Below are 15,504 nucleotides of genomic sequence, written 5' to 3'. Positions count from 1 at the left end.
AGACAGCAGGAATGACTTTGTTATAACTCAAGTTGGTGCCTTTCTACTTTTAGTTTCAGCAGGTTCTTCTCTGTGTCTTACTTAAGTCCCTTATGTTACTGTTATCATTTCCCACAATCCTGGAGAGTTATCGAGGCAGGGAGGAAGTAGCCCTGGAGTCTGACCGCAAGTAAAGGCCAGAAATAGAATGAACCCTGGAGGTCCGGCTCCTAGTAGAGTTTGGTCAGACCCTTCCTTCCAAGACAGAACTGATGGCATCTTTTCTGTTAAGGATGGCACCTCCCACGGGGTAAGCTCTAACCCAAGACAGGAAGACATTTGGCATTCTCGGTGGGCAGGCCTACCTGGGACCCTGCTTACCTGCATATCCTTCCTGGCGATGAAGCCCTTGCCTTCAGCATCACAGGTCTGAAAGAACTCCTGTGCCTTCCTCAGCATGACGAGCTGGCCCGACGTCTGCTCCTGAGTCTCCTTCTGCTCCAGGCTGTCCAGGGGATGCAGGCAGGCTCCACTCCCCTTTGGCCCCTGGCCAGACCCCTGACCAAGTCTCTGGGGTCTGGAGACTACCCTCCCGTCAGGGGCAGCCATCGAGATGAGTCAGTTTCTTGAAGTCTTTTTCAGAATCTGAACATGGAAAATGGGAGAGAGAAGTGGGTGTGGTGGGTTAGAGTGAGGCTGAAAAAGAACAAGGGGGGATGAGAAGGAAGCACAGAGCCACCCACCAGTGTGTCCCGGCATCTCTTAGCAACCACCTCTTAATTAGCAAAAGCTCAGGACAAGGGGAAAATATTTCATGATCACTAATAGACCAGCAAGCCCATCAAAGGGAGAAAGGAAGAGTGCGGAAAGAAGACAGACATCTCCAGATTGAAAGGAGATGGAATAGGAGAAGCCCGAAAATAATTTCTCCCAATTTAAACAACCAAACAGCAACAAAACAGATCCTGCTAGACCAGCTGCCATTTATAGAGCGTTTACTTAGACACCATGCCATGGCCTCTACACACATTTTTTTTCATGTAATTCTCACATCTCTCTGACATAGCCATTATCATCTTTATTTTAGCAATGTGAAAACTGAGGCTCAGAGACGTTGAGTGACTTGCCCAATATCACACAGCAAATTACTACAAAAGCTGAGATTGAAATCTAAGCTTGTATAACTTCTATGATCTCAATCCCACCCTGTCCTGACTCCTCAGCATTGCCGAGGGTGGAAAGCTCTCCTCAGGTGGATGCACTTGCTCCTGCATCATTCACAGTCAACAAGTTCTTGGTGAGCTCTTACCCAATGTCATAGACCTCTGCCACAGCTGTGAGCTCTGCAGTTTACATAGGAGAAAATGTGCCCCATTCTCAAGGGGCTTCATGTTGTACAGGACTTGCCAGGCCTGGTTTGGTGACACCCAAGGCTGTTTTCAGCCCAAACCGAATCACAAATCATATACCTCAATCAGACTTTTAAAGACCCTGAAGGAGTGTTTTCAGAGGGTGTCTTGCAATGTGATGTGGAAGAGGGCATACAGAAACCTGGCTTCTATTCTGGACTCCACTGCTGCTTAAATGGCCTTGAACAAGTCGGTACCTGTCTGGGCCTCAGTTTCCTTATCTGTATGAGGAGAACACTGGACCTGTTTGTCTTTAAGGTCCCTTCTAGTTCTGAGCATCTGTAAGTCTGTGAAACCCCCACATCATAAAATGTTATGAATTATAAATGTTATTAATACAAAACTAAGTTCACGGGATAAAAGGAAATAATAACATCCTTGGATTTTTTTCCATCTGAAGACTTTTTGGAAGTAGAATAGGTCCAAATTTTAAAGACATGATGACACTTCGATTTAAAAATAGAGATATGCACTGTCATGCATTTTTGGCGAGCTGGAGAACGTGATGCCCTGGATCACATTTCCTGTGTCCGTGTGAGTAAGAAAGGAGGAAAATAAGTGAATCACCAGGCAGGTTTCTCTGATTACCAGGCCCTGGGCCTCTGGCTTAGCTATACCATGTCCAAAGCAATCTAAAATCTGTTGATTTCAGTGACCACCTTCTACTTACCAGACTTGTCAAGAGCTGTGGGCCAGAGCTGGAAGAGCTCCTGGCCTCAGGAATGAACTTCATGTACTAAAGCCTTGACATTGCAGATCAGGCTACACCTCTTGCTCCGCGTGGCTGAACATGTAATTCCCACACTGGCCCATCTGACCAGCCCCATCCTCAGGAAACGTTCTTTCTTGTCATCTCTCTGTGTGTGAACTGACCATCACCTAATCCTAAGCAGATTTAACATTTTCATTCTGTCTTCCCCAGAGGGAGCTGCCTTGCATGTAAGTCTGAGGGGGCAGGGCTGTGTCTCCATGGCTTTTATGTGCATTGTTCAGCCCACCTGCATGCAGTGCTGGCTTTGGAAGGGCTTTTGGATAATGATGGTGGTAACGTGAGTTTCTGTAAATATATCACATGAGCAGAACAGGCTGTTGTCTTCCTGGTACTTGCTGGGACTCTGTCTGCAAGGTCTCTGCTCCCAATAGGCCCCACCCTACTCCCACCTGCTGCTCCCAGGAGACGAGGTTAATAATATCTGTCATTCCTTGAGTGCTTTCTCTTGCCAGGCCCCTAGCATACTTCATCCTATTGAACCTGACATCCTCCCATATGGTAAGTATAATTCGGATTCCCATCATACAGATGAGGAAACTGAATTTTGGGGAGGTTAATTTGTATCAGGGTCTAGCACAGTCAGAGACCTCTTCCGCTATACCACATTGCCTGCCTGAGACCCAGTTGTGGGCTTGCTCTTAACAGTGTACTCATCCCCAACTGATCTAAATCACCTCCCAGAGGCATATTCATCATTTTAACGGGAATGTCTTTCATTCATTCATTCGTTCATTCATCCATTCATTTCTTTCCATCTACTGATTACCACGCAGCAAGCTCTGAGCTAACACTGTGAAATAGTGTTAGGTGAAATAGTGAATAGGACATGGTCCCTGCCCTTAATGAATGAGCCTCTGAGAGTCCCTAATGGTGGGATTTCAATAATGGTGACTGATAGTTGGGGAAGATGTTTTAGAATGAGTCCTAAATAGACTCTGTAGCAATCAACTACTAGTAAATAGCTGTGTGACCTTAAGTGAGCCCTCAAGTCACTCTGGACCTGAGAAATAGTAGAGAGGATTTCTTAGTTCCAGATCTGATGCTCACTGGCTTTCTACCTTCCCTAGACCACTTTCCCTCTACCTCTGCCCACCTGGTAACAGGTGATGCACGACATGAAAGAGTCAACTAGTAGTTCTAGAGAAGTCAGCTATGAGCAACCAGTAGACAGGCACCATGTCTTATTTGACTTTACTGCCAGTTTCTAGCCTAGAATATGGTACATAGTAGGTACTCACTGATCACTGCATGAAGGAAGACCAATCTTTGGCTGAAGTCTTCAGAGAAGGGCCTGCAAGCATTTTTATTTCAGGCAGGTATTTCTATATGTGGAATTTTTATCTTATAATGAGTAAGTCTAGACTTCTGTTTCCAGAAAAGATGTAGTATCAGAGGCTGGATTTACCCTCCCAATTGAAATGACCAAAATTCCAGAGAGAATATAACTTTAAAAATGGTTTTCAAGACACTAGACATCAGGAATGAAGGATGTGATCCTTAAGCAGGGGCAGGACTGTACTGAGCTGAGTGAAGCCCCTACAGAACAGGATTTAAAAAGACATTTACTCTCAGGAGCTGACCCTGCACTTACACAACCCTGAGAATTAGTACCTTCCTAAGAGTCAGCTGCTTAGGGTACAAAAATCTAAGGAGGCTTTCACTTGCAAAATTGTGCATCTGACAGTGATTTCTGCCTTAATTTTTTTTTTTATCATAGGGGCTTCACTCATTTTACTCTAGTTCAAGCTCTGTCCCTGAGACATAGGAAAGAAACAAAATGAGCCCCAAGTTTGCCCTGTCTTATTGTCTAAAGAGTTTTTAGGTCATGGTACGGGGAGGGGAAACACAGGCACAGCTTGGTAGACTACCTATGCTGAGGAAACCCAACTATATCCTGCCTACAAGAAATGTGCTTTACACATAAAGACACAAACTGTTAAAAGTAAAAGGCTGGAAAAAGATATAACATATTAACATTAGTTAAGAGAATATTGCATATTAACATCAGGCAAAATGGATTACAGAAGGAAGAATATTAATGGGAATTAAAAAGTCATTTCATATTGATAAAAGGTCAATCCATCAATATGATATAATAATGCTAAACATTTATGTGTCTAATAGCAGAGCTTCAAAATACACAAAGCAAAAACTGATTGAACTGCAAGGAAAAATAGCAAAGTCACAATGATATCCAAAGATTTCAATAACTTTCTCTCTCAATAATTTATAAAACAAGTAGACAGAAATCTGTAAGGATACAGATGATTTGAACACTATCAACCATCTTGACTTAATTGACATTTATAGAATACTCCACCCAATGACAGCTAAATATACTTTTCAAATACACGTGGAATACTGACCAAGATAATCCATATTCTGGGTCATAAAATGAGTCCTAATAAATTTAAAAGGATTCAATTTGTACAAAGTATGTACTCTGACCACATGGAATTACATTAGAAACCAATAACAGAGAGACCTCTGGAAAATGTCCAAGTATTTGGAAAGAGAGCAACACACTTCTAAACAACCCATGGGCCAAAGAAAAAAAGGAAAGGAGAAATGAAAAAGTATATTGAACTAAATGAAAAAAAAAAAAGCACAATATATCAAATTTTGCGGGATACTGCTAAAGCAGTACTAAGGAAAACATTTATAGCACTAATCATATATACATGGCAAGAAGAAAGGGCTCAAATCAGTGACCTCAGATTTTACCTTAAGAAACAAGAAAAATAAACACAAATTAAACTCGAAGTAAGGAGAAAAAAATAATAAGGATCAGAGAAGAAAAAATGAAATAGAAAACCGAAAAGCAATGGAGAAAATCAACAAAACTAAAAGCTGGCTCCTTGAGAAGATCAATAAAGAGAGAAGATACAAATGGCAATATCAGCAATATAAGGTGATATCTTACAGATACTATAGACATTAAAAGGCTAATAAGAGAATATTATGAATAACTTTATGCCAACAAATTTGACAATTTAGATTAGATGAACCGATTCCTTGAAAAACACTAAATACCAAAGCTTACTCAAGGAGAGATAGATTACATGAATAATTCTATATCTGCTAAAGAAATTGACCTGATAGTTAAACAAAAAATCTTCCCACGAGAAAACTTCAGGTCCGCATAGCTAAATTGATGAATTCTATCAAATATTTAAAGAATTAAGTAATACCAATTCTACATTGACTCTTTCAGAAAATTGAAGAGTAGGAAATACTTCCTAACATATTATATGAGGCTAGCATTACCCTGATACCAAAAGTGAATGAAGATATTACAAAAAAAGAATGCCAATATCCCTTATGAACACAGATGTAAACATTCTTTAGCAAATTGTAACAGATTGAGTTCAACGCCATATAAAAAGATGATAATCCTGACCAACCAGGGTTTATCTGAGAAATGCAAGAATGGTTTAACATTTGAAAATCAATAGTAATTCACCATATTAACAAATTTTAAAAGATAAACCTTTTGATCACCTCAATAGATACAGAAAAAGCATCTGACAAAATGGACTCCTGATAAAAACTGAGAGAACTAGGAATAGGAAGGAACTGGCCCAACATGAAAATGGGCATCTACAAAAACAACAGCTAACATCATACTTAAGGGTGAAAGACCAAATGTTTTGTCCCTGGGGTCAAGAAAAAGACAAGAACGTCTGTTCTTACCACTTCTATTCAACACTGTGTTGGAGATTTTAGCTAGTTCAATGGAGCAAGAAAAAGAAATAAAATACATTCAGATTGGAGAGGAAGAAGTAAAATTGTCTTTATTCCCAGACAGCAGGAGTGCTTATATAAAAAAAACCTGATGAAATTCACAAAAAGCTACTATAACTAATAAGTGGATTTGACAAGGTTGCAGGACACACACTCAGTATATGATAATCAATTGTATTTATACTAGCAATAAAAAATTAAAATTGAGATAAAAATATCATTTGCAATGGTATAAAAATATGAGATATGAATATATCTGACAAAGGATGTGTAATACTTATACACTGAAAGCTATACAATATCAATGAGAATACAAAGAAGACATAAACAAATGGAGAGATATGCCATGTTCATGGGATTGAGAGACTCAATATTATTAAAATGTCATTTCTTCCTAAGTCCAATAGATTCATCTCAATTCCAGTCAAAATCCCACCAGGCTTATTTGTAGAAATTGATAACCTGATCTAAAATTCACCAAAAATGAGAAAAACCTAGAATATCCAAAACAACTTTGAAAAAGAAGAACAAAATTGGAAGACAAACACTACCTGATTTCAAGACTTATTATAAAGCTATAGTAGGCAAGACAGTGATACTGGCATAAAGACACACAGACAGATAAATGGAACAGAATATAGAACAGAGAAGCCAAAAATAGACCCATGTATATAAATGATTTTTGGCAAAGATGCAAGGCAATTCAGAGGATAAAGCATAGTTTTTTCCAACAAATGATACTGAAACAATTGAATATCCATTTGCAAAAAGAGTTTTTTGTTTTTTGTTTTGAGACAGAGTCTTGCTCAGGCTGGAGTGCAGTGGCATGATCTCTGGCTTACTGCAAGCTCCACCTTTCAGGTTACGCCATTCTCCTGCCTCAGTCTCCCGAGTAGCTGGGACTACAGGTGCCTGCCACCACGCCCAGCTAATTTTTTATATTTTTAGTAGAGATGGGGTTTCACCATAGCGAGGATGGTCTTGATCTCCTGACTTCATGATCCGCCCGCCTTGGCCTCCCAAAGTGCTGGGATTACAGGCATGAGCCACCGCACCCAGCCGCAAAAAGAATTTTAATTCACACCTTGTACCATATACAAAAAATAACTTACAATGTATCATAGACCTAAATGTACAACCTATAAACATAAAACTTCAAGAAGGAAACATCTTTCTGACCTTAGCTTAGGCAAAAGTTTCTTGGGTATAACAACAAAAGTGCAATCCATTTGAAAAAAATATGACAAATTGGTCTTCATCAAAATTTGAAACATCTGCTCTTTGAAAGATACAATTTAAGTGAATGAAAAGCAAACCACAGACTGAGAAAAAGTATTTACAAAACACAGATCTAATACAGGGTGTTTATCTAGAATGCATAAAGAACTTTCAAAACTCATTAATAAGAAAACAAACAACCACTTTTTAAAATGGGCAAAACATTTGAACAGGCACTTCACCAAACAAGATATAGGGATATCAAACAACTACATAAAAAGATGTTCAGCCAGGCGCGGTGGCTCACGCTTGTAATCCCAGCACTTTGGGAGGCCAAGGCGGGCGGATCACGAGGTCAGGAGATCGAGACCACGGTGAAACCCCGTCTCTACTAAAAATACAAAAAAATTAGCCGGGTGTGGTGGCGGGTGCCTGTAGTCCCAGCTACTCAGAGAGGCTGAGGCAGGAGAATGGCGTGAACCCGGGAGGCGGAGCTTGCAGTGAGCCAAGATTGCGCCACTGCACTCCAGCCTGGCCGACAGAGCGAGACTCCGTCTCAAAAAAAAAAAAAAAAAAAAAGATGTTCACCCTCATTAGTTATAAAAGACATGCAACTGAAAACCACAATGAAATACCACTACACACCTATTGGAATGGCTAACATTACGAAGATTGACTGTACCAACTCTTGGCAAAGATGTGGAGCACTTGGAACTCTCATATATTGCTAGTAAAAATGTAAAGTAGTACCATTCCTTTGGAAAACATTTGACAGTTTCTTAGAAAGTCAAACAAATGTTTAATCCAGCCATCCTAGTCCTAAATATTTACTCAAGAGAAGAAAAGCATGTGTACATACAAAGACTTGTACATGACTGTTCGTCACACTTTTATTTGTAATAGCCAAAAACAATGACCCAATGTTGGTTGACGGGTAAATGGATAAACAAATTATGGTATGCCATTCTTAATTAAAGGGAATGAACTGTTGATCCTAAGCAATAAAATGAACAAATCTCAAAATAATCACGTGAGTAACAGAAGCCAGACAAAAAAGGCACATACTATATGATTTCATTTATATAAAACTCTAAAAAATGAAAACATCTGTTAGAAGAAAAGAAGTGAAAGTAGGAAGGAGTGAGAAGGAGGGATTACCAAGGGGCAAGAGGAAATTTTGGGGGGTGTGGATATGTCTGCTACCTTAAGTTCATGAATATGATATATGATTCCATGATAGTTTCCTGGACTTATTTATTCATACACACACACATATACAAATATATATTAAAACTGATCAAATGGTACACTTTACGTATAATGCAGTCTATTATATGTCAATAGTTCAACACATCTATTAAAAAATAGAAAAGAGGCCGGGCGCAGTGGCTCACGCTTGTAATCCCAGCACTTTGGGAGGCCGAGGCGGGCGGATCACGAGGTCAGGAGATCGAGACCACGGTGAAACCCCATCTCTACTAAAAATACAAAAAAAATTAGCCGGGCGTGGTGGCGGGCGCCTGTAGTCCCAGCTACTTGGAGAGGCTGAGGCAGGAGAATGGCGTGAACCCAGGAGGCGGAGCTTGCAGTGAGCCCAGATCGCGCCACTGCACTCCAGCCTGGGCGACAGAGCGAGACTCCGTCTCAAAAAAAAAAAAAAAAATAGAAAAGAAGAACGGGTCCGGGTCAGAACCTTCTTCTGTCCCCCAGGCCTTGCAAATCTAGTCCAGTCCATTGTACTTATCCCAGGAGCCTGATTCCACCTTTTACATTCAACTCTGGCAAGCAGGAAATGGCTGAAAATTAAGCAATTTCCCTGTGAAAACTTTCAGTCTGTTTGTGGAGGGACCTAAATAAACCCTACAAATAAAGAAGCAGGCAGAGCCCCTTGTGAAGACCACTGATCTAACATGACTTCAGTCTCTTCTCTCTTACCCTGTGTCCCCTGGCTAGACCTGCGGTCTTTGCTGAGTGTCTGTGGCTTTCTCAAGACCAGTGGAAAACAAAACAGTAGAAGTGCTTCTACTTTCATTTCCAAATAAAGTGGAAGCCCTGCATGAGGTTGGCTGTCTCCCATTTGGATGAAGCCCAAGGATGCCTTAATCTCAGGGCTAGACATAGCTTTTGGTCTCAGAGATTTTCCATTAGACCAACAGACAGTAAGTACATCCATAAAGGAAGAAATGGTAGAGTATATTCTAAGGCAAAGGGAGAAGACCACCACAAGGAGAAAACAGAAAATACTTTTTATCTGCCTGACTTTGTGAGAGTTTCCAGGCCACTCTCTTCCCTCCAGAATGGTTCCATAAAAGCCGTTATAAACAGATGGGAATTATCCAGTCCTTAAATATATCCAGGAAGATTTCCCAGATATCCAAGGTAATTCCAGCAGCTTAGTAACTGCTGCAATCAGAAAGTTTGTAGATCAAACCTAAATCCCTCCTAAGGGTTCTAAGCTAATTTTCCCCTTAATCTAGAGAACAGCTGGTATCTCCTTCCACATCACACCAGTGGCAAACCTGAAAGCGGCCGCTAAGTCATCCAGATTTCCCTTGAATGTCTCCTGCAGCACAGAGTTAGGAAACTGAAAGGCCAAAAAGCATCTCCAGGATCCACTGACATCTCTTTAATCGCCCAGGCTTCAGTGGGAGGAATCCTCCGTATGCAGCAGTACCTGGAAGCCCCAGTGATTAACTTGGGGCTGGCGAAGTCTGATAAAGGTAAAGAGATGGGTGGGTCTCTTCAAACTGCAGAGAGGCAGGAGGACTTGGGATTAGTATCTGACGTGAGTGCAGTCTTGTGGAACAGACCCCTTAAACTGTGGGGTCTGCACTAACTCTGGATAATGTCAGAATCTAATTGACTTATAGGATATATATTTGGTGTCAGAAAAAAAGACACTACAATATATAACAATCAATTTTCTGGGTTGGTATAGGGGGCAGCCCTCCTTTGTAGCATCTGCCTATTTCCGTGGTGTCAATATTCCCACTGTGACCAATTTCAACCAACAATCTATTGGCTCTCATCAAGCAAGCAACTGAGTGGCTGATGTTTCTGGAAAAGGGAATCAGCATCCCTAGTACTGTTTGCACAGGTGATAGTAGCTGATACCTCTTTAGAATGTATCCCCTCAACCCTTAACTTACAGGGCAGAACCCATTATTAAATGTCTTAGTGCCTGGGGGGAAATGTGGGGTTTCACAGGGGGATCACCAGTTCTTCATGCCTGTGCCTCTTCTATACACCGCATGACCTGGGCAGGCTCTTGAGTGGGGGCAGGAGACAAGGCAGATGCAGGGACCCTGATGGTGAGGAACAGAGATGCAGAGCTGCGTCTCACAGGGCTCCTCTCACCACCTCCTGCGCAGGAGGAAAGCACTTAGCAGAGGAGCCAAACCCTGCCGGAAGTGAGAATTGTCCCTGTTCCATATGAGAGTGTGATTTATTTCTTTGACACATAGTGAAGTAGGGGGCTTTGGACAAATACCACCCCTTCTCTGATAGGCCTCCTGCTGTGGTGGATAAGAACATAAATTCCAAGGCCAGAGTGCCTGAGTTAGCTGTATGACTCTGGCAAGTTTCTTAAGCTCTCTGAACTTCATTTTCCTCATCTGTAAAATGAAGGGCCAGGGCAGCTACTTACATGTGTCAGCTATTACTTATTTATTTAGAGACAGAGTCTCACTCTGTTGCCCGGGATGAAGTGCAGTGGCATGATCTCAGCTCACGGCAACCTCCGGCCCCTGGATTCAAGCAATTCTCCTGCCTCCGTTTCCCAAGTAGCTGTGATTACAGGTGTGTGCCACCACGCCCAGCTAATTTTTTTATTCTTTTCAGTAGAGTCGGGGTTTCACCACGTTGGCCAGGCTGGTCTTGAACTCCTGACCTCAAGTGGTCCACCTGCTTCATCCTCCCAAAGTGATGGGATTACAGGCATGAGCCAACACACCCAGCCTGTCAGCTATTATTATTATATTGAAATCAAATTGGCTTCCTCCACCCCAGATTATATTATAATAAAACGAACTAATAAAAAAGCAAAAAACAAAACAAAACAAAATTACATGAAGAGAAACAACCAAGAGGTCCAAAAATCTACCCTTGACTCCCCCAGCTGGACAGGATTTCGTGGTGTGGTTTTCCCTACCCCAGGCCACCAAGAAGGTGAATATGCCCCACCAGCCATATAAAGGGGCAGGTGGATGGAGGTGCATTTGACTGCCTTTGAAATGGGCAGTCTTTCCACTCTGCAGCCTGCTGTAGCTTCTGCCATGCTCCATCCTGCATCCCTTCTCCTCAAATTAGGTCCAATTTTCTTGTTCTAGCCTCAAGGGAGACAGGGAACAGCTGTCTCCTACCTCTGTAAAATAACTCTTTTAGGTCTGGACAACTATTATTAAACAGCCCCCTCGCATTTCTCTTGCTCTATTATAAGATACATTAAAAGCCTTGATAATGATTTGAGGTCTCTGTGAGATGGTCGCTGTTCACCCTAATTTCTTCAATAATTAGTGGTTGTAAACCACTTTGAAGATAAAAGGCATTTTATAAGAACTAAGCCCTATTATGATTAGCTTTCCAATATTTCCTTGCTAAAGCCAATGAGAACATCAAAGCCAAACATAGCCACAGCATGATATCTGGTGGTTAATTAGATGTATTTCAAGGTGTCTGGTATATATTAAAGAAACTGCTGCAAAATTTATGAACATTAAAAAAGTGTCTGCTTTCTTCCCATGAACAAGCTTTTTTCAAAGGCTGTCAGTGCTGATGCCTGCAAGACAAGTGCCTGAAGAGGACAAATTGCTCATGTATCCCCTGGGCCTGGAAGAGGGAGATGTAATAATAACACCTGGCTTGGTATAACATCCTTTCTCATCGTTGTCTATACAATTCTACATATACCAGATCTCCTTTTGTTTTGTTTTTGCAATTATGCTGTAATATAAGCAAGTAAAGTAACACTATCCCCTCTTTATAGATAAGGAAGTTGCATATGCTGATGAATTTTAGAAGCAGATCAGTGTGGTGTACCTGGACAAAGTCAGGGCTGCAGATCTGTTATCAAGGTGGTGTTATCGATGCTCCATTCAGATACTCTTGAATACTTTTTGTGGACCCTCCCTCAGCATCTGCGTGCTTTTGCTTCTAACTCTCTGAACCCGTAACTCTTAGAAGGTGGACGTTTGAGCTATTGACCCACTTTGTCCACATGGACAGAGCCAGAAGTGCCTGGAAGTTTCCCCCACACCTCTAAAGAGCTCTTATCCAACGACTGACGGGCGTGGAATTACGAAAGCCCAGTACTCCTGCCTCCAGTGGGAACAAACTCTAGTTGTGATTTACACTTTAGAACACTTTTATGGGGACAGAGGCTGGAACTTTGCTGAGATCTCACTATGTGTGGCTTCCTACTCTCTCCCATCCTGCTTCCCCATCCCTTACCAGGTTCTCCTGGAAGCATTTTCTTTTCTTTTTTTTTGAGACGGAGTCTCGCTCTGTCGCCCAGGCTGGAGTGCAGTGGCCCAATCTCGGCTCACTGCAAGCTCCGCCTCCCAGGTTCACGCCATTCTCCTGCCTCAGCCTCCCAAGTAGCTGGGACTACAGGCGCCCACCACCACGCCCGGCTAATTTTTTGTATTTTTTAGTAGAGACGGGGTTTCACCGTGTTAGCCAGATGGTCTCTATCTCCTGACCTTGTGATCCGCCTGCCTCGGCCTCGCAAAGTGCTGGGATTACAGGCGTGAGCCATCAGGCCCAGCCAGCATTTTCTTAATAAATCACCTGAATATGAATCTTCCTCTCAGGGTTGGCTTCTGGGAGCCCAATCTAAGATAATTCTGTTGACCCAACATTAATGACAACATTTTGTATATTTTCTATGCGATACATTCTCCCAGTTCCAAACCTTCCTTTTCAAGTCTCCAGACCTAAATATCTATGTTTTCTGTGTCTGTTCCTGTGCCCTTAACTTTTAGCACTCTATTCTCAAAGCCTCTCTTTCTCTTGGATTATGATGTTCCAACTCTTTCTGGAAAAACGGTTGCAATTTCTCCAGCTATGTGGAAGGCACTGAACCAGACAGCTGCTATGGGAGACACAGAGATGTATTTACAACGATCGTCTTTCACAATGCACTGACAATCTAGCAGGGGACAACATACCAACAGCAGAGGTAGAGGAGGTGAGAAGAGCCACGTGTGTGTGTGCAATAAAAACTGTAGGCACAAACAACTCTCAGAGTGGTCCCCAAAAATAAAACTACTCTCCAGTAATTCTCTACACCATACAATTCTGACTCATTTTACTTAATTTTTGAAGCAGAAACTTCTCTCAAATGTTTAAGAAAATGAAAATCAGCTATGGTAGAGATAATCCAAACGAGTGGATAATCCAATAAAGAGGAGGTTTTATTTAAATCTGCTTTGCATTATTCTTTATAGTAGCACCACAGGAAGCTGTTTCAGAAAAGTTAAGTAATTTATTGCAGGAAAACAGCTAATTCATGAATTCAATCTTAAGTCTGCCTGACTCTTTACAACCTCAGTTTCTGGCCGGGTGCAGTGGCTCACACCTGTAATCCCAGCACTTTGGGAGGCCAAGGCGGGTGGATCACAAGGTCAAGAGATCGAGACCATCCTGGCCAACATGGTGAAACCCCATCTCTACTAAAAATACAAAAATTAGCTGGGCATGGTGATGTGTGCCTATAATCCCAGCTACTCGGGAGGCTGAGGCAAGAGAATCGCTTGAACCCGGGAGGCGGAGGTTGCAGTGAGCCAAGATCGTGCCACTGCACTCCAGCCTGGCAACAGAGCAAGGCTCCACCTCAAAAAAAAAAAAAAAAAAGAAAGATGAGAAGTTTACTAGGCCTCTTTTATCAGGGCACTAATCCCATTAGAGTCCTCAAAGGCCCCATTTCCTACTATCATCCACTTGGGAGGTTAAGTTTCAACATAATGAGTTTTAAAGTGACACAGTTATTCAGTCCATAGCATTCCAACCCTGAATTCCCCAACTCATGTCCTTCTCACATGCAAAATACATTCGTTCCATTCCAACAGCCTCAAAAGTCTCAACTCGTTCTAGCATAAACTCAAAGGCAGAAAGTCCAAAATCTCATGTAGATATCATGTAAATCAGATACGGTTGAGACTCGGTATTATTCATTCTAAGACAAATTCCTCACCAGCTGTGAGCCTGTGAAATCAAACAAGTTGTGTGCTTCCAAAAACAATGATGGGACAGGGGCACAACAGATGTTCCATCTCTAAAGGAATAGGCTGAGAATGTTCCAAATCTTTAAGTTCTCTGCTTTTGACTTGCAATTTCATCTGAAGTCATAGTCCCCCTCTCAAATTTTCCCATAAGCAGTCGAGAGAAACTAGGCCACTCCTTCAAACTTTCCTTAGATATTTCCCCAGTCAAATATCCAGTTTCATCACTTGCGGGTTCTACCTTCTACGAAACACTGATGTGAGCACAACTTGGCCAAGTTCTTTGCCACTTTATAACAAGACTGGCCTTTCCTCTAGTGTCTAATAACATGTTCTTCATTTTCATCTGAGACCTCCTCAGAATGGCTTTTATCATCCATATTCCTACCAATGTTCTGTTCAGGATGACTTACGTCTTCTTTAAGATTCAGGCCTTCTCTACAGCTCTTCTCTTCTCCTTCTGAGCCCTCACCAGAACCATCTTTAAAAGTCAGGTCATGGCAATGTAGGCTTTTTCTAGCACGTACCTCAAAATTCTTTCAGCCTCTACCTATTACCCATTCCACAGCCACATCCACATTTTTAGGTATTTATTACAGCGGCACCCTACTCTTGGTAACAAATTCAGTATTAGTTAGAGTTTAACATACAAGATGCTCTACTGAGGTGGAGTAAAAGGCCATCCAAAGGGCTTAATTTTGACATTTTCTCCAAACCATAGTCTTTCTTGTATGAATCACTATGAGTTTGGATAGCATATTATTATCATGGATTTTAGTGGCTGGTAGAAAATGAGAGGAAAACAAAGACAACAATGAATCTAGCCTGCAGAGATAACCCCACTTGGTATCTTAGCCAACAGTTCCCAATTATTTCCCCATCAAACCTCTAGTCTTCATTCCCTCTCCCTTCCCTCTTCTTGTCCTCTCAACCCCATCTGTCAAGAGGCTAGCAGAAGCATAGTATCATAGAAAGGTTTAGGCATCAAAAATAAAGTTCAAGAGTGAACTTTTCCATCCTGTGACCTTGGGAAGTTGGCCATTTTTTTTTAAGTGAGGATAACAGTTTCCTCCCTGCCTATCTGTATTAGGTCATTCTTGCATTGCTATAAAGAAATACCTGAGACTGGATAATTTAAGAAGAAAAGAAGTTTAATTGGTTT

General features: G+C 41.7%; 1 protein-coding gene across 1 annotated transcript in view; it reads right to left on the bottom strand.

Annotated features, from left to right (window-relative positions):
- CRACR2A (calcium release activated channel regulator 2A) overlaps positions 1–15,504 on the bottom strand; it is a 137,050-nt gene that overhangs the window by 80,692 nt on the left and 40,854 nt on the right. The window contains exon 4 of the mRNA XM_030804541.1: positions 361–624. Within this exon, the coding sequence (XP_030660401.1) occupies positions 361–588 (228 nt within the window). The 5' untranslated portion in view covers positions 589–624. The remainder of the gene's footprint in view (positions 1–360; positions 625–15,504) is intronic.

This window comes from Nomascus leucogenys, chromosome 23, assembly GCF_006542625.1.
Source record: "Nomascus leucogenys isolate Asia chromosome 23, Asia_NLE_v1, whole genome shotgun sequence".
Taxonomy (NCBI): Eukaryota; Metazoa; Chordata; class Mammalia; order Primates; family Hylobatidae; genus Nomascus; species Nomascus leucogenys.
The sequence above is the reverse complement of the archived record's forward strand: the minus strand, read 5'-3'. Positions and strand labels throughout refer to the sequence as shown.